The sequence below is a fragment of the Notechis scutatus genome, chromosome 4, assembly GCF_049901735.1.
Source record: "Notechis scutatus isolate UNSWTSFEM ecotype Mainland chromosome 4, rNotScu1.2, whole genome shotgun sequence".
Classification (NCBI taxonomy): domain Eukaryota; kingdom Metazoa; phylum Chordata; class Lepidosauria; order Squamata; family Elapidae; genus Notechis; species Notechis scutatus.
The window spans coordinates 132,460,912-132,483,505 of NC_142012.1; the positions used below are offsets into that span (position 1 = coordinate 132,460,912).

The 22,594-nt window shown below is 34.7% G+C and overlaps 1 protein-coding gene across 3 annotated transcripts in view; it reads right to left on the bottom strand.

Annotated features, from left to right (window-relative positions):
* Positions 1–5,471: 5,471 nt before the first annotated feature.
* The window catches only part of CAB39 (calcium binding protein 39), a 33,555-nt gene continuing 16,432 nt past the window's right edge, over positions 5,472–22,594 (bottom strand). For all 3 annotated transcript variants that reach the window (XM_026695062.2, XM_087964985.1, XM_026695070.2), the window contains exons 3-9: positions 19,242–19,406; positions 15,099–15,217; positions 11,774–11,942; positions 10,951–11,010; positions 10,261–10,326; positions 8,775–8,918; positions 5,472–8,050 (exon numbers count right to left, since the gene is read on the bottom strand). In XM_026695062.2, coding sequence (XP_026550847.1) covers positions 7,862–8,050; positions 8,775–8,918; positions 10,261–10,326; positions 10,951–11,010; positions 11,774–11,942; positions 15,099–15,217; positions 19,242–19,406 — 912 coding nt within the window. In that variant the 3' untranslated portion in view covers positions 5,472–7,861. The remainder of the gene's footprint in view (positions 8,051–8,774; positions 8,919–10,260; positions 10,327–10,950; positions 11,011–11,773; positions 11,943–15,098; positions 15,218–19,241; positions 19,407–22,594) is intronic.

The window sequence follows — 22,594 nt, forward strand, 5'->3', positions numbered from 1 at the left end:
ACATAACAGTGGTGTTACATGTGCCACCATAGGAACTCCCAAGTGTCCATGCTGCTGCATTCTGAATTGCAGCTTCCAAATGCTCTTCATGGGTAACCCCATGTAGCATAGGTTGCAATAATCCAAATGGGACAGGACCAGGGTATGGGTAATTGAGCTCAGAGCTTCCATGATCCAGAAAAGGCTGCAACTGGTGCACAACCCGAAATTATGCAAAGGGTCTCCTAACCACAACTGCCAGCTGCGCTTCAAGCAGGAGCCGCAAGTCTAGGCAAACCCCCAAGTTGCAAACTGGGACTGTCTGGGGTACTGTCACCCCGTGCAGAATTAAAGATGGTAAAGGTCTGGATTCCAAGAATTCCTTTCTGTCTTACCTGTTGTCCTCCATTCAGATTTGAGAAAGTAGTTTATTTGTTTTGCTTACTTATTTGGTTTGGAATGCTTTTGTTGAAGGCTTTGTATACTTGTGGTGGCTATGATTATATTATTCTGTTTATAATATTCATAGAAATTTACATTCTAATTTGGAATTAAGGAATTGGGGTCTTGTAAACAGAGATAAGTGCTATTTCAGTGTTTAAAACAGGAGCTTATATTGTTTTTTTATAGAATGTTCTATATTCCTTCAAAGGATAAGCAGTTTTTACAGAAAGCTTGGATGACATGAGATCCATATAAGTGGTCTGTAATTCTTAAAGCACAAGAATTTTTATTTATTTATTAAATTTCTATAATCGCTTATCTCAATCATGACTCTTGGTGGCTTACAATTTTAAAAAACAATAAACACATTTTAAAACAATAAAAAATATATACATAGAAACCAAGATACTTGGCCAGTTAACAATATTGCCAGGAAACATGGCCCTTAGCATATTCAGCACTCCAAGCTCAGGAACTTAGCCAGGTTTTTAGGGCCTTATAAAAGGTTAATAAGGTTGGAGCCATTCTAATCTTGGATGAGAGGATATTTCCATACTGATGGTTAAGGAAGATGTCAGATGAAAACCATTTTAATACTCAATATTAATTCATTTCAGCATTATTGAATTCAACATTCAGATCTTCCATAATTTGTACATAATTATTTTCAGTGTTTATATAACAAGCAACTGGCTCATGTAATAGCCATGGGCATCAATAATCAGGACTCAGTGAGGAAACTGAGAAAATACGCATATGAAATATGGGATAGAAGTACATATAGTTGGTATTGTGGCATCACTGCAAAAATGTCATTTTTCTATGATTATGACTAGCTGGAGACAAAGCAAATATAAATCTGTTAATCCATTATTTTAAATCTGAAATAGTTTTTCAATTCTGAACAGCTATCCTGTTTGTTGCCTCCTCAGTGGCAATATTAGCAACTAATGAGTATCCAGGTTGTGTCAAAATCAGTTCCTACATCTGCATTTTAAGCTGTAAGTCATATATGGGACATATTGATTGTAGGTGTCTATGGAAATTCTCAATCATCGAGGTCACGGTTGTCCCAAAGGTGCTTTTCCAAAGGTAGGACCTAGGTGCTTAGATGAGAAATGAAATGTTTTCAAGGAAAAAAACAAAGTCCAGTTGCCTTTTGAAAAGCACTTTTGGGACTTTGATTGCAGATATAATCTCAGTTCTTCTGCTTACAAGAAACTTTCATTATATACCAGTCAACTCTACTTTCTATTGGGCCTTTTATCAAATTATTACTAGGTTTCATATAAATAACTTTTTTTCCCCAAAGCCTGAATTCAAAAACAAGTTTACTCATTTTTAGCACTTGTTGAATTGAAGCCATAGCTGACTGTGATTTCTACAGTTAGATACTTTAAGGAATCAACTTAAGACTCTTGAGCCCATAGCCTACTTTGATATAAAAGAAATTCAAAAGACATTATTTTCCTATGCAATTATGAGAACTTTGGGACAACATGCAGAAATGGATACTTTTATAAATCAAGGTCACCTTTTAAAAAATCTGCAATTACCCTAGTTGCATCTTAGCAAAATCATAATACAGTAAACAATTCTATCTATCAGTAAACAATTCTATCTATCTAAACAATTCTACATCTCAGAGAATGTTTAACAAGATTGTGGGCCACATCTTGCTGTTAGAGATGTAAGTTAAAAGTTGAACATGGCTTGGATTTGTCCAGCTATTACTGAATTTTGGACTAAAGCTATGAAAGCATTAATATGACTTCTAAATCATTGTTACTGATTAAGAACACCCAAGTATTGCTTGACTCCAGCAGTTAGAATATGTAGTGGACTAAAGGTGTACAGAAGCGACAAATGTACTGAGTAATGCAATACTAGAAGAAATAATTTACCCCTGACTTATATCAATAGAATGTATGTGGTCTGTCAACATTTGAATTGGGTTTGTGGTTCTTTTTTTTTAAACAATGAGCAATAAAGAATAATCAAGCAATCTGCTCACATTGTTTGGATTGTTTCCTTATGAGAGAATTTTTCAGTCTCTTATCCCCTCTCTTTTCTTTGTATGTATGTGTGGCTAGAGATAAAATTTTATTGTACATTATTTAGTAAACTTTTTATATATATTTTCTCGATGATTTTTTTTAATGTAAAGGTTCGAGATATTCTTCAGTTGATCAATCAACTAACAAATTTTAGTTTATTATTAGTTGCTCAATTTACAAAGCAAGTACTCTTCTAGTGATGAGATACTTGCACTGGAATCTGTATTTTTATTTTTGTAGGATTGCAATTCTGTGCACACATACACCAGAGTATTGCTCACTGAATATAGTGTAAACAACTGTAAACAACAAGCAGACTGAAACACTAACAGTGTGGTCTACTCTGAGAGTTCTAGGAAAGAGCATGAAAATAACTTTTGGAGAAAACAGTCCAATCCTTCAAATGTGGTGGCTCAACTACTTGTCTAAAACTGCAATTGTTTTTCAACATTTCTAGTTGGTGAGAAATAGTGCCTTCCAGTTTCTATGGCAGACAATTTCATTGTCTAGGTGACATACAAAGACAACTGAACTACCAGGCAATAAATTCAACAATATATTAATGTGAATGCTAAAATGTTTCAAAATACAAAGTTCATTTCTGGACTTAATATGTAAAATACTAGCATTAGAAGTAGATATTTCTGGTTAAGTTGAAATAACCCCTGTGGAAAATCTGATTTTCAACTATACTAATTTTGCTACTAAACTTCACATTATTGCCTTTATCGAATGTCAGCTTAGAGCAGGGCTGTCAAATTCGTGGCCCAGGGGCCAGATGCATCACAGGCTGGCCACACCCACGCCCAGTTTAGCAAAGGGGAAAAAGTCATGATATGTCATGTGACGATGCCATGATGACACAAGTTTGATATCCCTGGCTTAGAGCCTTTGATATATGTATGCACAACAAAAGATTAGTATTCATTAATTAAATTAGTCAATTTAGTCAAGTCAAATCAGTCAAAATCAAGCAACACTTGGAGGCTTACAATACTAAAATTATAAAACAATAAAAACATCCATAAATAAGTACAAAAAGCAGCAATGAAGATGAATAGTGAAGACAAGTAACAAGGTCCTTAATACATTCTAAGCTCCAGGCCCTTCTAAAAAGTTTTTAAAACTTTGCAAAAAACTGAAGGGTTGGGGCCATTCTACTTTCAGAGGGGAGAACAGTCCATAAGGCAAAGGCCTCATGGCAGGGGCAACAGCAGGCTAGCATAAAATATGGTTATTATTGTTTCTGATAAACCTACAGCAGCTGGACCAGGATTCTAAACCTTTCAAGCTGAAAACACATGGCCATTCTGATAAAATGACTGCCTCGGTACTTCATTTATTCTTCCAGATGTTTCTTTGCTAGATTGTTTTTTTAGCATTTAGACTTATATACCACTTCACAGTGCTTTACAGCCCTTTCGAAACAGTTTACAGAGTCAGCATATTGCCCCCTACAGTCTGGGTCATTTTACCAAGCTCTGAAGGATGGAAGGCTAAGTCAACCTTAGCTTGGTGAGATTCGAACTGCAGAATTGTAGGCAACCAGCAATCAGAAGTAGCCTGCAGTACTGCATTCTAACTACTGCGCCACCACGGCTCTTTTTCCTGGTCAGCAAGATATACAGTATTTTTAAAAAGCATTGGACCATAGACCTTTTTTTCAGAATGCCTTCAAAATTTAGTGTCATTGTAACTTTGAACAGTCACTAAATGAACTGTTGTAAGTCAAGGACTACCTGTAATTTAATAGATGATAGTGGTAAAACATGAATTGCTTATTGTAGGGTAGATTTAGTTTCAATGATAAAACTGATGCAATTATATATCCATTGCATGTCTTACCTAGGAATACCCACTCCATCCCCAAGGGATAAGAAAGACGCAGGACATGCAGTGTGATGATGTAGGCATGTTTTAATTACATACTTCCCGCCCAAAGCAGCCTAGTTGTGTGTACACCAAATATTTAAACATACTTTCTTCTTGGTACAAAAAAGTTTAGTTAAGCCATCTCATTCTGATTTAAATTTATAGGTTACCAGCTCCTCTGCCAGCTTGTAGTTATAATGCATTTTGTTTTGATTATACTGGGAGCAGTGACAAAAGAAGATTCAAGACTAGATCAAGAATCTTGCAAAAATTAGGGAATTTTATTTCTACAAATATGCTATTCCAAGATGTACGAAAGTCTGTATTCTAACATTTCAGTTAAGTTTAAAAGACAAAAAAGTAAGTTTGTGATGAACAAGAGTAATATCATAAATAATTTTAATATACTTTTGCATAAAATAGAGCAGAAAGTTTATGGGGTTGGAGACGGAACAAGGACTTTTTATTGGTGCTGCAGATCTAAGATTTTGTTTTTAATTGCAAAAAACTTTTTAACAGTGAGTATACGTTTAGGATGCAGGAAGTACTACTCTTACAGAAAATTGATATATGGAGGCTACCTAAGTAATTGTTAATAAACTCCAAAACCATTTATGATATGGCATAGATTTATATATAATATTCAATGGCAATTCTACTCTAAAAATTGAAACTTGAAGTTATTTAGTGATGATCTCTTCAAGGAAATTTAGTAGCAGGAAGATTGCTCAGATGCCTGACTATTCTCAACATCTTCACCCATAAATAGTTGTTTGGATACTTTAGAGAAGACAATGGCAGTAAAACAGATATAACCTCAAATACTTTTGCAAATAAAATAGTTCCTTAAAAAATTTAGCCTTTTTAAAACTTACCAATACATTTGACCATTTCTATTAGCAAGATCAAAATTCAACCTAAGATAGTTTTTAAGAACTATAACAACAGCATATAGACCATGAATAGTACAGCTGGCAAATATGTCTGATTTAATGTTATGTATTTATTGTATGAAAATTCTAAATGCATGGCCAATATTTCACAAGAAGCAGAATACTTCTTAGGAAAAATACTCACTTTTGGGTGAACCTTCTTCTTGATACATATTATAGCACACAATTTGTGTTTCTTCAAAATTTTATTTCAATTTAAATTAAGGGGCCAGCCAGATCTTCTAATAAGAAATGCATTCATTTGAAGAAATGCTTTCATGGAAGTAAATTTACAATTGTACACATTTAGGGGGGGAACCCCCAAAAAGTCACATTAAATAACTTTTAGTAATATCTTTAAGCCTTCACACAGATAAGAAACCATTTCCAGTACAATAGTTTTTAATATGAATAGCACATCAAATGGTCTTAAATACAACTTTTTTTTGAAAGCCAACACTCCAAGGATTAATGTTTTTTAAAGTATAGCCTTTTGTCCCATGCCAAATAATAGAGAAGCAAAATCAATATCCAGATCCATCTTTTAACTTTCATATATCTATTTTGATAGATGTGTGTGTATACACACACATACACACACATATAGATATAGATATAGATATATATACACACACAGAGAGATATACAACTTTTAGCATGTCTATATTTTTTTTCTAAAAGTGGAAGCCTTATGCATAATGGAGAATAACTTGCCGCCTAATATTTTGTTGTCTTAGCTATACTAAACCAAAATATAAAAAAGGACAGAGTACTGTACTGATCTATATTACCACCTCCATAGTTGTTTTTGCCTGTCTATATAAATGATTCAATAGAGCATTATGATTTTTTTCAGTAGATATTACAGATTATTTTGCAAAAGACAAATGGCTTATGACTGCTGAAAGAAACATAGGTATATATCCAACATTATCAGAATCCTATTTGCTGGACTTTATTCCAATTTCCATCATGAAGGCTTGAACAATTAACTAAAATGTCAATCAGCAAATTAATAATTTGTAAAATAATTTAATCATATAGATGCTAGAAAACAATAAATAATTGTATAGCATTTTCAGTCAGATTCAATCATGCGGAATTTGTACTATCATACTCCCAATTCAAAAAGTTGGCTGGTTGTGATCTCAGTCTACTATTATGAATAGATAAGATTTTGATAACATACTTTAGATATATCTAGCATTTTGTTATGATCACAGTAACAAAAAGTGGTGCAAAATCAGTCTTTAAAAAAATACTGATAGTTTGCAGCATTAAGGAACAGGATATTGACACTAGGACAGTTATGAAAATTATGGTTGTTGAAGGGAAAATATAAGTTAAATACAACACAACTATTATACTAATGATATGAAAAGAGAGGTTCTCTTTATACCCACATGAAAAACAAATCTGAATTTAGCATAATCTTTATAATTTACAATTGGCCAAACACAGCACTAATATAAATGGAGAAGGCCAACATTGAGGAATACAGTTTTAGTGGGTTCCAGAGCTATATTTTTAGTCTACTTTAACTGATGGTACTGCATTATACTTGCAAATACAGAAAAATGGATTCTTTTTAATGCTGCAGTATTTAAGAAATGTGAAATCAGTATTTTCATGTAATCGAAAGTATCATTTTACATGAGCTTTCATTTTGCAAAACTCAGCATCAGTATCAGGTAAAAGTTACAGACTAATACATTAACATTCCTCTGCTGTACAAATTAAATCATTTTTAAAGAAATGAGCAGCGTAGGAGTTATATACAGAAGAAAACAAGCATTGTTGAAATGAAACACAAAGTGTCACTGCTAAGCTCTATTGTCTGAAACACAATTTGAAGTAAAATTAACAAAAAATTCTTATAATGTATTTCTAAGTCTACATCTCATTTTTCCGGAAATCACTCTCAAAAACAAACTATAAAGCAATGAAAGGCATATATACATTTTCCTCATGAACTCTGAGATGTCATTCTTAGAAGTTGCTAAGTTTCAGTATCAATTTTATTTGCAAGACCACTGTTCATCCCAGAAAGCTCACATCTTAAGATACATTTCCCGTTTGATTACAATTAAAGCACTGCACATTTTTTTAAAAAAATCAAGGCATATAATCTTATACAATGGTGCCAAATATGCACAGATCACATTGTGCTCGCATCTCATACAAGGTTAAGTGCAAACATATGAATTGAATCAGATTTGCTAGCATGCACCCTGTCATAAACTAGTCTAATACCTTCTCTCCTATCTCAAACTATCTTATATGTTTGTTTCATGAACCAATAATCTTTCCCACCCCACCCACACCCTGGACTTCTAAAAACAAGCGGTGTGCTTGAATTCAGACACAAATACCAAGAAAGTCCACATTGTGCAAGAAAGCAGCAGCTAGGTTTGTCAACTCGGACTAAAAAAATAAAGAGAAGAAAAAACAAACAAACTGTTCACTGAACAGCGGATTAGCAGTAATGTTCCTCATGAAGTGATAAGAGTGCCTGATGCTGAATATCTAACAGCAAATGCTGAATTTGGATTTAATATTTTAGGGGTTTATAGAAGATTAGGCTTCTTGTTGTGCTGGTCTTTTCAAATCCCTGATCTGTTTAACTAAATAGGTCTTCTCATCGTTAAATTGTTCATCCTCGGTCCTGTCGTTCTGAAACTTGCTGAGAAACTCAATAAGTTTGGTCTGGTTCTTTAAGAGAATATCTAATATAGGTTGTGTCTTGTTAGGATTGGCTACAAACACCTGTAATACAATTTTTAGAAATATTAAAATCAGAATGTATTAGAAAATATGTATAAAAGAGTAAGATTTTCTCTATACAATGCATGAAATTTGCAAGGATTGAAGTACAATGTACAATATGTAATGCATGCATAAGAATTTGTCAGAATCACAATTACACAAAGTAGATCGTATTTTCATTTTTTTAAATGACCCTATAATCTCTTGCATTGGGGTGGGACAACTCAATGGAGCTGAACGTTTACTGACCCTACAGGGTGTTTGCAGCAGGTATTTTCTCTTTATGGCCAGAGAGTAAAATATCTGCCACTACTTAGGATCGAACTCACAGCTTCCTGATTGTGAGGCAAGAGCTCTACCTCTAAATCACCATGCTGCTCTTTAGGCAGTGTTTCCAATTATTTTTCCAAATTGGGAAGTAGGTCAAATATCCATAAAAAGCCTAGCAAAATTTAAAAAAAAACCATTTAAAAGTTCTATAAATAGGCTGAACTTAATTAAGAAATCAACATTTAATATTTATTTTTACAAGCAATAAATTTATTCATACCATAGTTTAGATCTGTGATGCTGAATTTTAAAAAAAAGAATTACAGGGATTTATTAATTGCTGTGATTCTGAAACTTATACAAAAAAATATCCCTGGCTCCTGAATCCCTTTCTCATTTATTCAAACCTTACTAGGCAACTTTGAATTATAATGTGATTGTAAATCAGCATTACCTTAAAGACATGGAAGGCCTCAAACTGAATGTTACGACTTTTGTCCCGTAAAAGATTCATCATTAGCTTGAGATTTTCAGGTTTACTGATGTATTTTGTCATAATTGTGAAGTTGTGTCTATCCAGTAACAATTCACCAAGTAGCTACAGTAATAAACAAACAGGTTTGTTTTTTCATAAGGACTATAAAGCACACAAGTAGCAATAGTTAACAGAGCCAATGGTTGTATTTCCCCTTACACAATTGTTATTTTTAGAAGATAAGTAGTGATATTAAGGCTAATTTACTATTATGGCCTATTTTCTGCCATATAAACTGTTAAAATTATCTGGATTCATTCCAAAAATCATAAAAAAATTAGGTCATCAAAGGCTTATGGACTATTAATTTTCAAATGGAAGCACAAAGAACACACATGGAAGCCTTCTTCCAGATTAGACCAGAGTTGCAAGAAGTGGGAGAAAATGGCAAAACAATCTTTTTACTACTGCTGCTCCAATTTTAAAAAATGAGTAGTGTTTATTGTAAAAAGGAGAAATTTATATTACATGCTTAAAGCTTTAGTTATTATTTGCTGGCAAAGCATACTTGTAGAATTGGCATTAACAACATATATATATATATATATATATATATATATATATATATATATATATATATATATATATATATATATATATATATATATATATATATATATATATATATATATATATAATGTTTTCTGAGGTTTTCATGGGTATTTGTATGTGGATCTTTGGTTATTCGGGTTTTCTCCTGCGTAAAATTGGAAGTATCTTGGCAACGTTTCGACGAAGCTGAAGACACAAGCCTGAAGATGACGAATGAGATATCTGTATCTATATCTATATCTATATCATCTATCTATCTATCTATCTATCTATCTATCTATCTATCTATCTATCTATCTATCTATCTATCTATGGTATTCAGCTTTGTTCAGGTATTTTCCCACGTCATTATAGTTGTGCTTTTAAAGTTGTAGCAACGTTTCAGCAGAATCTCATCTGCCATCATCAGGCTTCTGTATCGTGTTCGTCTGAACAAAGCTGAATACCATACATGTAAGTACCCGCAAAAACTTAACACACACATACTTCTGTACTGTGTTCGTCTGATGATTGTGTCAGACGATTGTGTTCGCCAGACGAACATAATACAGAAGCCTGATGATGGCAGATGAGATTCTGCCGAAACGTTGCTACAACTTTAAAAGCACAACTATAATGACGTGGGAAAATACCCGAACAAACTGAATACTATATCTATATCTATATCTATATCTATATCTATCTATCTATCTATCTATCTATCTATCTATCTATCTATCTATCTATCTATCTATCTACCTACCTATCTATCTATTATACACATTTCCTAAGATTCAGAATCCTGACACTTTTTAATGCAGAAGAACAGAATGACTAAGTCTTCTTATACCATTGCACAATGATTTTTTTTTACCTTAAGTGACTGTCGTTTTGTTACATAATTTTCTGAGTGGAGCAATTTTTCATATTCACTGAAGAACTGGATAGATAGAAGAAAAAAATAATTATGGCCTTTCCAATCAACAGAATGATCCCAATTAACTCATTTAATCAGAAATAATAAAAACAAAGAGAATTGGATGTGAATCACAGAAATCGAGTTCCAATGCATTTACAGACTGTGCTAATTGTGTTTTAGCATTTTTCTTGTACTATATACATAAAACATCAGAATAAGTATTCTGCAGCTGACTGAAGGGAATTTTCAGTTAATTCTTTGGACAATCATACACTTGAGTTTATAAACAGCCAACTTTATATTTTTATCATTAGCTATGGCCAGTAGATGGAGCAAGGTTGTCATATGTACTTCTCTGGTTAGCATGAATACTAGGAATGGCAACATAGTGAGAGAGTGTTGTTTGCTTCTTATAAAAACAATTTTCTTCTTAGCTTTTTAAAGATAACTGCAAAAAATTCCTGCCCAAGTCTAAAAAAATCTTCTTATATCCCAGGTTTAACTTGTATTGATACAATAAACCAGAAAACGCTGAAAATAAAAATATTTGGCTGAACAAGAAATGTTTCATTGTTTTTCACTCTCTTGTTTTATGATTATTCTGATAGTTGAAAAAAATTATAACAAAGAAATAAAAATACATACCCTATCATAATGCTGTTCCAAAAATTCTGCACTCAGCAACTTGTGCCTTGTAAGTAAATCCTTAAAATAAGAAAATACACTGTTACTCATTTGTAAAGTGAGTTTTGACCCATCTTACAATCTTTCTTGCCACAATTGTTAAGAGAATCACTGCAAGTTGTTAAGTTAGGGACATGATTGTTAAGTGAATCTGGCTTCCCTATTGATTTCTCAGAAGGTCGCAAAAGGTGATCACATGACCCCAGGACACTGCAAGAGTCATAAATATGAAACAGATGCCAAGCGTCTGAATTTTGATCATGTAACCATGGGGATGCTGCAATGATCCCAAGTGTGAAAAATGGTCATAAGTCACTTTCTACAGTGTCATAGTAACTTTGAACGGTCATTAAAAGTATTGTAAGTCAAAGACTACTTGTATTATTTTCCATTTAATTATTTATTTATATGCCACATAACTCAATTGAAGCTCACATCTATTTTAAAGAAAACTAGTACAACCATAATTTTTGTGCAATTTTACTTGAGCAGGGAGAATTTGCAGGTCCCGTTTCCCACCCCCCCCCCCCAAAAAATTTTTTTTATCAAGTTTGTAATTCCTATTAATAAACCTCATCATTATGTTGCTGGAATTCAACAGGTGAAATACCGCATGTTGTTTATCTCTCTTTTTTAAAAAGACTGGTGTACATTTTAATATGTTATTTCTGTAATTTTAACAATGTTATTTTGTGGCTGTCTGATTCTTCGATATATTTTCCAAAATGAACTACAGCAATTATGATATAATTTTTTAAGTGTTGTCGAATATAAACAATACAACCTTAAAAGTGGCAAATGCATCTGAAGCAATGTCAAATGTTGACATTTCCACATATCTGAAGAAGTCGTAAAACTGTTCTGACCACAAGATTATTTTTGCTAGTGGTTCATGTCTGATGCATTCTCTTAACATGATTCCACAATTCAGAGCAATTTCTGGAGATTCATACCTGTTTAGGCAAAAATATTGTATCAACAAAACAGGCATACAATCAAAGCAGATTATTAATGTATGTTCTAAATTGCCTACTAAAAATGTAAGTTCATATTTACTGGGAACAACACTTCTGTTGCATGAATGTCTGTATGTTCAGACAGATATCCCTCTTAGTTTTTCATTTATCTTGTAAATGGACAGGCTTCATACATGGAAACAGTACCAGAAAAATGCTATGAAAACAGCAAGCAAGTTGTCAATGTTCAAATATTATAAAGGGGCAACAGCTATTGAAAAAAGTAGTCATGAAAGTTTATTGCAGCACCTTGTACAGCTTCTAACTCAGGTTTTTTATTTTTGATGATAGGGATTTACAAGCAAAAACTTGATTTTTTAAAGATAATTTTTCTGAGAAAGTATAATCTGATTTTCTGAGTGAAGTTCATCACCATAAATGCTGATAGCTCTGTTAGCATAAATCAGAAGCCATGGTCAGGGATGTCTTTACCAACTTCACATTATTAGAGATAGCAACTGAGAGCAAGTTAGGTGTTGTGACTTAAGGTCTAGTCTAGAAACTGAGATATCGTGAATTATGGTCCCACTTTAGGCATGAAAGCTGGCTGAGTGGCTTTGAGCCATTCATTCTCTCTTAACCCAACAAATTTCACAAGATTGTTGTTATGGAGAAAATAGGAGGGTTATTGGTTATGTTTGCTGCATTGAGTTATTTACAAAAATAATAAAGGTGGATGAATAGTAAATACAAAATATAAAGAAATAAAATTAGAAGTCTTTGTTATTCCTACCTTTAGAATCTACTATTAAACAATAGGTTTTCAATATTTGGGAGGCTATGGATACAATTGGAGCTTGGAAGAAAAAAACCATTCTGGGCAGAAAATGTTTCATGTATCCCACTTGATACAGGTAGGTGTGCTTTTTTCCCCCTTTTCTCTTTCTCATCTTTTGCTAGATTACTCTCCTTAATCACTGCTTTTGCCAAGGTCTTTTTTCTTTTAGCAAATCTCTGTCATGTAGCTATGTCAACCGCCCCACTCAGTCATCTAGCAAAGAAAGACTCCTGTCCATTTGTTTTTGCCAAGAGTATGCTTTACTGAAGCTTACGTGATTACAGAAGTAGCGTAACCTGAATCTGAGATTTTCCCCGTGCAAACAATACAAAGTAAATTTCCTCTTCCCCTCTCCAGCCATCCCCACTCCTTATCTTAAATGTTCAATTAGATGCTGGTATATTGTTGAGGAAGCAGGTTCTCAATTCCCAGCTCTTCATATCAATAGATGACTTTGGCTAGCTGAAACTTCTCACAAAGCTCAGCTGGGCTTCCCTCCCTCCCTTCTTCCTTACATACCAATCTTTCCCTCTACCTCACCCCCTCACCCCCATTGCTAATGTCAGGCTCATGAAACTTGGATAGGAGAGATGCAGCCATGACAATCTCACCTTTCTCTTTTTTTTCAAGGAATGTTCTGGGTGTACATAAAATTCAGGGGACTCTGGGCAAGGGAAGGGATTTGCCAACTGCTAGCGGTTTCAGTGTGAATTCAAAGAACCAAGGAGCACAATGGCGTCCAAAGATTTGCTATTTTTACATTCATATTAGAAGTCCCTTATAGAATAAGATTTCAAAATGCATTTATGAATGGAATTCCAAGAATACATCATACACCAAGTAATATCGAGACTTCCATTACATATGTGCTGGTCTCACTGGCAAAGTCCTAAGTAATTTACAGCTTAACTGTATGACAGTAAACTTAGTGGGAATTTTGGTGTATTATGTATTTGCTGAGTTTGAATAAATAAGCAACATTTTGTAAGTTTTGAATGCATCGTGTTTGTTGCTCATGAGTTGAGTAAGAAGCAAGCAATGGTCAAAAGAAAAATGTACTTATCTGTTTATAAATTATTCTATTTTGTTATTTCTCACATTGCTTAACTGTTTTTTAAATGACAGGAAGAGATTTCATTTCCCCCAGACGTGGGGAAAAACAATTATAAATATCCCTCTGTGCTAAACAGCAACAATACTTCACTATTCATTAATTTGTTGAAAGGTTTCACATTTGTTTGTGACTGTGAACACAAATGAAGCATGATGCTCCAATATAATAATGCACATGATATAAGCAGAGGAAATAGCAATCTGGTGGGGAACATACACAATGAGTTGTTCTTTATTTGAGAAAACTGAACCAATAATTCTTCATTACTACAAGGCTATGAATTGTATATCAAGAAACACAGAGCACATTGTGTAGGAAGACTTCAGTCTACTTTGTGAATGATAAGCAAATATTCAATGTTTAAGAGCCTATTTGCACAGCAAGGTGACAAACTATGCAAACAATTACAAAATTAAAACTCACAGACAGACTAATGAGAACAATTCCATACATATAGGCTACTTAAGAGGGTACATATTGAAAGACAGTGAAACTTATTTTAAAATAAGACAATTCTGAAGTATTCTTCTGCAGGGATATTTGACTCAAGTCTTTCAGAGAAATCTTAAATCTGCCTTCCATAAAATATGGTATGGAAGTTTTGTTTCTAAAACACTGGCTATATTTAAAAAAAAAAACAATGCTAAGCTGCAGTGTAACGTGGTAAGAATTTCATAGAAGTACAGATTCCAATTCTTCTGTCTTCAGGAAAACTGGATGTTTAAGTTGAAAACATACTGCTAATATGTTCGAATTTCTCATTAATTTTAATTTAGTATAATACCTAATTCTTTCATTATGGTTTATTGAAACAAGCTTCATTTCCACTAATCAGACTTAATAATATAGTTTGCCCAGAGTTAAGACGACATAATAAATTGTGGTTAATGACCAACAGATGCAAAAGTTTCCAAATTTCTCATTGTTATGATGACAAGACTATTGGGAGGCTTTTGTGTGTAGTACATTGAGGGGCAGGAAGTCCTTTAACAAGTATTTAAAGTTCAGAATTTTCCAGCCATTGCAGATAATTACAAGAATACCAGCAGCTCTTTAGGTATACAAACTAGTTGACAGCAACCTTTATAATTACAATTATTAAGGTAGAGATACTACAGCCCTACCCAGGTAGAAAATTAAATGTAAACTAGTTTACATGAGAAAAATAACAATCATCTCATATTTATAATATAATACATACCCTTTTAATAGCATGAACAAAATATTTTGCTGAGTGCAGATGTATTCAACTGTGGGTGTTCTAGTACCAATTTGTCTTCTCAGAATATTGTTAAATATTTGAGCCACATCCTTTTTGCCCTATCAAAAATACAAAGTAAGATGTTATGTTGATATATTACATACAGTACAGTAATAACAATAGAAATATATAACTTCACTTTGTGTTTTAAAGACACAAACTAATTGATTCAGTAGAAAAACTTGCATTTTACCAGTTTTTATAAAATATATATTTTATAAATATAAATACATATTTTTATTCTCTACTGAATAGCCAATATAATTAGTTTACAGTTACAAAGCTATATCAACTTTTTATTGCCTAATTTTTTTACCAAAACTAATTTCCATATGCAGGATTTTATTTTCTGCAACAATAAAACTCTTTAGCTACCGCTTTCAACTTCAAGAGGAGCAATACAATTATTGCATTATTGCAACACGCTCTACATGGGGCTGCCCTTGAAGAGCACCCGGAAGCTCCAGTTGGTGTAAAATGCAGTGGCCTGCATGGTTTTGTTGCAGACCCCGGTGTGCACATGTGTTACCTCTCCTGCAAGAGTTGCATTGGTTGCAGATTTGCTTCCGGGTGCAATTCAAGGTGCTGGTTGTCACCTTTAAAGCCCTTCATGGCTTGGGTCCGGGTTATCTGAGGAAACATGCCTTGCCAGTCACATCTACCCGACCCATTAGAGCAAGGAGGCAGGGAATGTGTAGGTCCTACCCCTGAGGGAGATACACCTGGTGGGACCCAGAAGAAGGGCCTTCTCCGTGGTGGCTCCAACTCTCTGGAATATCATTCCCCCAGAGATTAGAATGGCCCCCACTCTAGCACTCTTCTGAAAGGCACTGAAGACCTGATTTTGCCAGCAGGCCTGGGGAACCCAGAGAGGGATGGAGCCCATCAAATGGCTAGTGTGATCTGCTGTTGTCGAGGCAGGGGGTGGGAGTTGGTTTTTGTTTTGTTTTTTGTTTTCCCAAATTTTATTGTATTGTACTTTACTAATTTGATTCTTTTTGTTAGTTTTTTTTATTTTTTAAATATGGTTTTACATTGTGTAAGCCACCATGGGCAAACAGGCGGCAATATAAATTAAATAAATAAATACCATCTGTGACTGTGATATTTACATTCTAAAGCTATAGAATAATATTTCTATTTGCCATCAAGAATCCAAGTTCTCCAGTCATCGTAGTTCACCCCATATTCATCTTGACTAGCTCTAAAATTATTATTAGCACATCAAAATAGAAATTTTCCAATCCCTTTGAAAGAATAAGCCAATCACAAATGCTTGTATTTACCACAATTCTCTATTCTATATACATATGCAATACAACAGCTAATGAATCATTCTCTGTGAATCTCCTCCTTTTACACACATTATTTAGGTTTCTTAGTATTTCACTGTATTTATTCACAGGAGGAAAGGATGCAAATATTTTCTTAAAGGCTGTTGGTTATGTTACTAAGGGAGCAGAGATGAGACTACAGGAATAAATGTTGCAAAATATAATTCTGTAGAAAGACAGGAGGCACTGACTTGACTACAGTCCAAATGCAAATATTTGTAATTCCATTGTAAACTGACCCAAAACAGCAATAGTTTTTCCCTTTGACTAATGTTTCTAGAAACTACTTCAAAGTGCATATCACAATAATCAAACATTACTCAATAGCCCTGCTAACTCTGCCTTAAGTCTTGTGATTCCCCCCCCACCCCCCGGATTCATCAATACTAGCATTTGTCATAAGAAACTTGATTATGAACAATAGTAACACTTTATTTGTTTGAACTATTTTCTACTTCTAAATGATATAACTTCTTCATGATGATGATAATCACACATATTACATTGGCAGTTCCATGTTTTTGATGAAAACATGCAAAAATTTAATAGTCTTTAAGCATTTGTCTTCAGTATGAAAGCGTTTATAATCATATTCTGGATCTGTGTCAAGAATACTGAAGATCAAATGTACTGTTAAATTTTAGTCTAAAATAGACTATCCTTTTGATAGAAAACACTATTTTTTAAAAAAAATATACACATCTCTAAAGATATACTACATTACTAGGTTATATAAATGTAATTAATTCTATAAATAAAAATAATAATATAAAGGCAAGGCTTCAAAAATTAGCCAACAAGTTCTGCACTCTCCCATTTAACATCTGTTAACAGATTTAACATCTGTTTTTGACCATGTGTTCCTCATAGAATCGTAAGGTTGGAAAGGACCTTGGAGGTCTTCTAGCCCAATGGTTGCCAAATGGTGGTCCATGAGAAAATTTTGGTGATCTGCAGAGAAATGGTCCGCAGAGCAGCCCCCCAAAGCAATTAATGCAGGCTGTGCAGGAACACAAGGCTATGCCGCCCACATGGCCCGTGGCAACCCTCTCCGCCCACTCATTCCTTACCCGGCAAACTTGCCTGCTAAGTTACTATTTTTCCTTTTTTTTCCCCCCGACCATCAGCTGTTCTGTTATGCCGGGAGATTTAGATTAGCTAGAAAGCAGGAATCGTTGAATTTCTTGCTTTCTAGCTAATCTTTAGATCTTCGGCTCTGCTTTTAAGGTTCTATTATTCGGTGCAGACTCAGATAGCCAATGGTAGAAACACAGATCTCTAAGTGAATCTGTGATTCTGTGAGCAACTCAATCTGCCTGCCTGTTTTGCCTGATTTTGAGTAAAAGTTGCTCTTTTTTTAATAAAAAAACTCAGTATTTACATACATGGTGTGTTGTGAGTTAATTTTGTGAGTTTGCTTGCTAGCAAATTTTATGAGTTTACTTGCAAGCAAATTTTATGTGACAGACTCAGGTAGCCGATGACAGATAGATAGATCCCTGAGTCTGTGATTCTGTGAGAACTCAGTCTGCCTGCCTGCTTTGCCTGATTTTAGATAAAAGTTGCTTTTTTTCTATAAAAATTGAATATTTACATAAATATTTATATTTACATACAAGCCATGCCCAGCCAGTCACATGACCACCAAGCCACACCCATAAATTAGGCCACACCCAATAACCAGTTGTTAAGAAATTTGAATCCCACCCCTCTCTCTCTCTCTCTCACACACACACACACACACACCAACATCAGCAAGCCACCATCAGTCAAAATTCATATTAGTGGTCCCCAGGATTTAAAATTATGAGTTTGGTAGTCCCTGAGGTCCAAAAGTTTGGCGACCCCTGTTCTAGTCCAACCCCTTGCCCAAATCAGTAGTCCCTATACCATCCCGGACAAATGGTTGTCCAATCTTTTCTTGAAAATCTCCAGTGATGGAGCACTCACAACTCCGGGAGGAAAGCTGTTCCATTGATTAATTGTTCTCACTGTCAGGAAATTCCTCCTTGTTTCCAGACTGGACCTCTCTGACATGTTCCAGTTCTTACTGCTTCTGAAACACAGGGGACCTTCAGACACAAGTCACTTATGATACAGAGAGGGAAGGTGGTTTTCTTCTCAAAAAACTCTAATTGCCTTTAACCGTTTTCATCCTGCCCTAAGGGCAGAGTTCATAGTTTGTTATATAAAAGGCACATATAGCTAATAAGATAGGTAATGAGAGAGAAACCACATTCCCACAATGGCAGCTTATCCAGCAGTTTTTATTTTCCCATTAATAGAATAGCCAAATGGAATTAATGGGCATATTCAGGTTCTGGGGAAAAGATTCATTCATCCTGTTGCTGGGGTTTTTCTTTTCTTTTTTGTTTATGTATCCCTCAACTTGTCCATGGGCCTCAGTGAGTACCCAACTATGCAAATTACTTGTCACCTCTGGAATGTTCTAGGGCACTTTCAGTTCATGTTGACAGTGTGTTTCATAATCGTATACAACTATATGTATGAAGAAATCCTTTTATACCTAAAAAGACACCCGTGGCTTTTTTTCTGTTATAGTCATGAACTAGTTTAGTTTTCAAAAAATCTTACAATAGATACAAATAATAATTTATAAATCCAGTAGGAATCCAATTTCTCCCCACATTCTATCCATGGAGATTACAAAAAACAATAACAATTTACTCTGGTAATTATCTTTGATGAGATTCAAATCTGAAATTACCATTAATACATATTTTCCTACCTCAAAATCAATGAGTTGTAGATCAGCTACTAGGGTGCTAAGAAGACCGCTGTTGTATAGTTCTTGAGCAAGCTGAGCTACAGCTTCTGTCTGGGGTTCCTTTTCATTTGTGCCATATAAAATTTCTTTCATGGCAACTAGGTTTTTTGAAACTTCTTCGGTAGCCTGCACAAGAAAAAAAGCCTAGTTATTTTTAAAGCTGAAAATCTTTTGCTTACTAATTTTACTATTTTTTCATTTGTTTTGAACTTTATCTTTACAATAAGATACAAAGAAAAAAGCAAGCAACTTAACAAGAAACCAACAAAAGAGGAAGTCTGTAACAAATTCATCAAATTGTGGAGGGGCTTCCAATTCTGCATTTAAAAAGATGATTTGCTAACATTACAAGGTATCATAAAATCAATGTCAAAGAACATAAGTCATTAAATAATAGTATTATTTAATGATAAGACTGTCGTTCCAAAAACAACTAAGTTACTTACCTCTTGAATCAAATCCTCACTACTTTTCCAATTTTTCAAAAATAATTCACTCAGCAATACCCAAAACTCAATATGACCTTATATCATTGCAAAAATAATCAGATTCCAAAGTTATTTATCATAACAGTAGCATCATTGTATGTATCATTGTTTTTATCATTGTAAAACATCTCCGAGATGTCTATATTTTCAATCATCAGAACTGAAGAAGCTTCTTAGATGAGAAGCTAAACGTTTTCAAGGAAAAATAAAACAAGGAATTCCAGTTGCCTTTTTAAAAAACACCCCTGATCTTCCAAATCTTAACCTGAACAATTCAGGAATTGAGATATCTCATTTAGGCCACCTTATTTTTCCAAAAATCCATAAAATACTTCCAAATCACACCTCCTTTTATTACGAAGTTTCTTATTTAAGAGTCTGTAAAAGACTTCTCTGGACAAGTAGAATATCCCTGTTGGCTTGTGGGTTTTTTGGCTGTTGTAGTCTGTAAAAAGACAGGGGCCTAAGCTATTTTATACACTTAAATACATTTAGTTTTTGATGCATTATCATACATATGACACCAAATGGTCACCTTGGAAAGGCCTGCATATTCCCAGCTGTTATGCTGGGTATATCCAGTCACAGAACTCAATACTCCAGAAAAGAAAGAGAAGGGGAAAAATATGAGTATTTAGAAATGAACAAGGTAATTACTGAAAGCCAGTATGGGTTTGTTAAAAACAAATGCCAGACAAAACTTATTAGATTCTTTAATAAAGTGACTAAACTAGTGAACTAGGAAAATGCTTGTGCTGTCCCGCTCATACACAGGTAACAGTGGTTTGTTGGGTTAATTAACATTTCCCAGCAATTCCCTTCCCCCAAACTCCACAACTGTCCCAATTAAGTCCAGCCAAAAGCAGACGGCTGCTAGTCCACAGAGCAATGGCCAATAAGTCCACAAGGCATTTGAATGTTTCCCAATCAAGATAAACCCATAAGGCAACCCAAATCCAAAATACAAGAGGGTTCACAAGGCAAGAAAAGTCCAGAGTTCACAAGGTGCGATCCAAGTCAAGGCACAGTATCAATCCAAAGCAAGGCAGGAATCACAACTAGAAAATGAACACATTGTTCCCAGCATCGCCTCCATCTTCTGGTATAGCCCATCAAGAAAGGCAAGGCTGCCTCCTTGCAAATAATCAGGCTGACTTTCGCTTTTCTCTGCCCTACATGTTCTCAGATCAAGTGCAAAAGGACTCTTCTTCCTTTTCGCTGACCGTCCTCAGCTGCTTGCTTTCCCCTCCTAAAGTCTGAGGGCTGTCCTGCTGAAATTGTGCTTCAGCTAAATCCCTTTCAGATGACTGCTTGGAGCCACTGACCAACCCATCTCCAAACATGCCCTGAACTGGTTCATCCTCCTCTAAGCTGACATCTGCAGAGGTACCTGGGGAGGTGTCTAGAGGAGTCATCACAATGCTGTGGATATAATATCCTTAGATTTCAGTAAGGCCTTTGATAAAGTAGACCACAGCCTACTTCTTGGCAGATAGAACAGTGTAGAATAGACAATCCTCAATGGAACTATATCTATGTGGAAAGAAGCATAAAGTGGGGTACCTCAAAGTTCTGTTTTGGGCCCGGTTCTCTTCAACATCTTCATAAATGATGTAGATGAGGGGATATAATTAATCAAATTTGCAGGTGACACCAAGCTGTGAGGAATTGCCAACACTTTGGAAGATAGACACAAGATTCAAAAGGACTTTGACAGATTTATCATTGGGTCCTATTCACAAAGATGAAGTTCAGTGGTGAGAAAATAATGTCCTTCACTTAGGCAGGAAAAAAACCCAAATGCATAGGTATAGAATAGGAGGGACTTGCCTCAATGGTAGTAATTGTGAGAGTGATCTAGATGAAACACCTATTATGTATGAGCCAGCAGTGTGCTGCAACTGCCAATGCAGTTCTAGACTGCATCAACAGAAGAATAGCATTGAGGTCACAGGAAGTGATAGCACTGCTCTATACTGCATTAGTGAGGCCACATTTGGAATACTATGTCCAGTATTGGTCATCATGACACAAAAAAAGTTACTGAGGCCCTAAAAAGAGTGCAAAAGATAGCAAGAAAGATAATGTGGTCTGGAATCTAAATTATACAATGAATGGTTATGAGAATTAGATACAGTATATTTAGGCTAGTGAACAAAAGTCTTAGTGGAACATGATAGCAACCTTCCAATACTTAAAGGGCTGTCGCAGGGAAGAGGACAGTGATTTTCCATAGCACTGAGGGTAGCACAAGAAGCAATGGATGGAAACTCATCAGAGGGAGATTTAACCTGGAAATAAGAAGGAATTTCCTGACATTGAGAATGATTAATCAATGGAATAGCTTGCCTCCCAGAGTTATGGGTACTCCATCACTAAAGTTTTCTAGAGATTTTATCCAGTTAGTACAAGAGCACTTGCCTTGAACAGGGGATTGAACTAGAAGATTTCTAAGGTGTCTCCCAACCCTATAATTCTATGAAAGGGAAAGGAAACCAGATAGACTGGTAGGACCGATGGGCATTATTTTAGGGACGTTAGGGTGGTTTAGTAATGAGACATTTAATGTCTGGAGGATGTAAAAAAATCAGTTATCATCTAAACATAATCTCCTGGAAGGATTTAAAAAATGTCAGACAGAAAGAGGAGACAGACTGTTAATTAAGCTCATACAGTTGACTATTTATAGCATCAAGAGCAATTATACACACCACAAGCACACTGCCCATTTAAAAATAAATGCTGAGGTTAACCAAAAAGATAGAATTAGATCAACATATATTCAAAAGCAGACGAAAAATCACCCTAATATGCCAGCCACGCTTG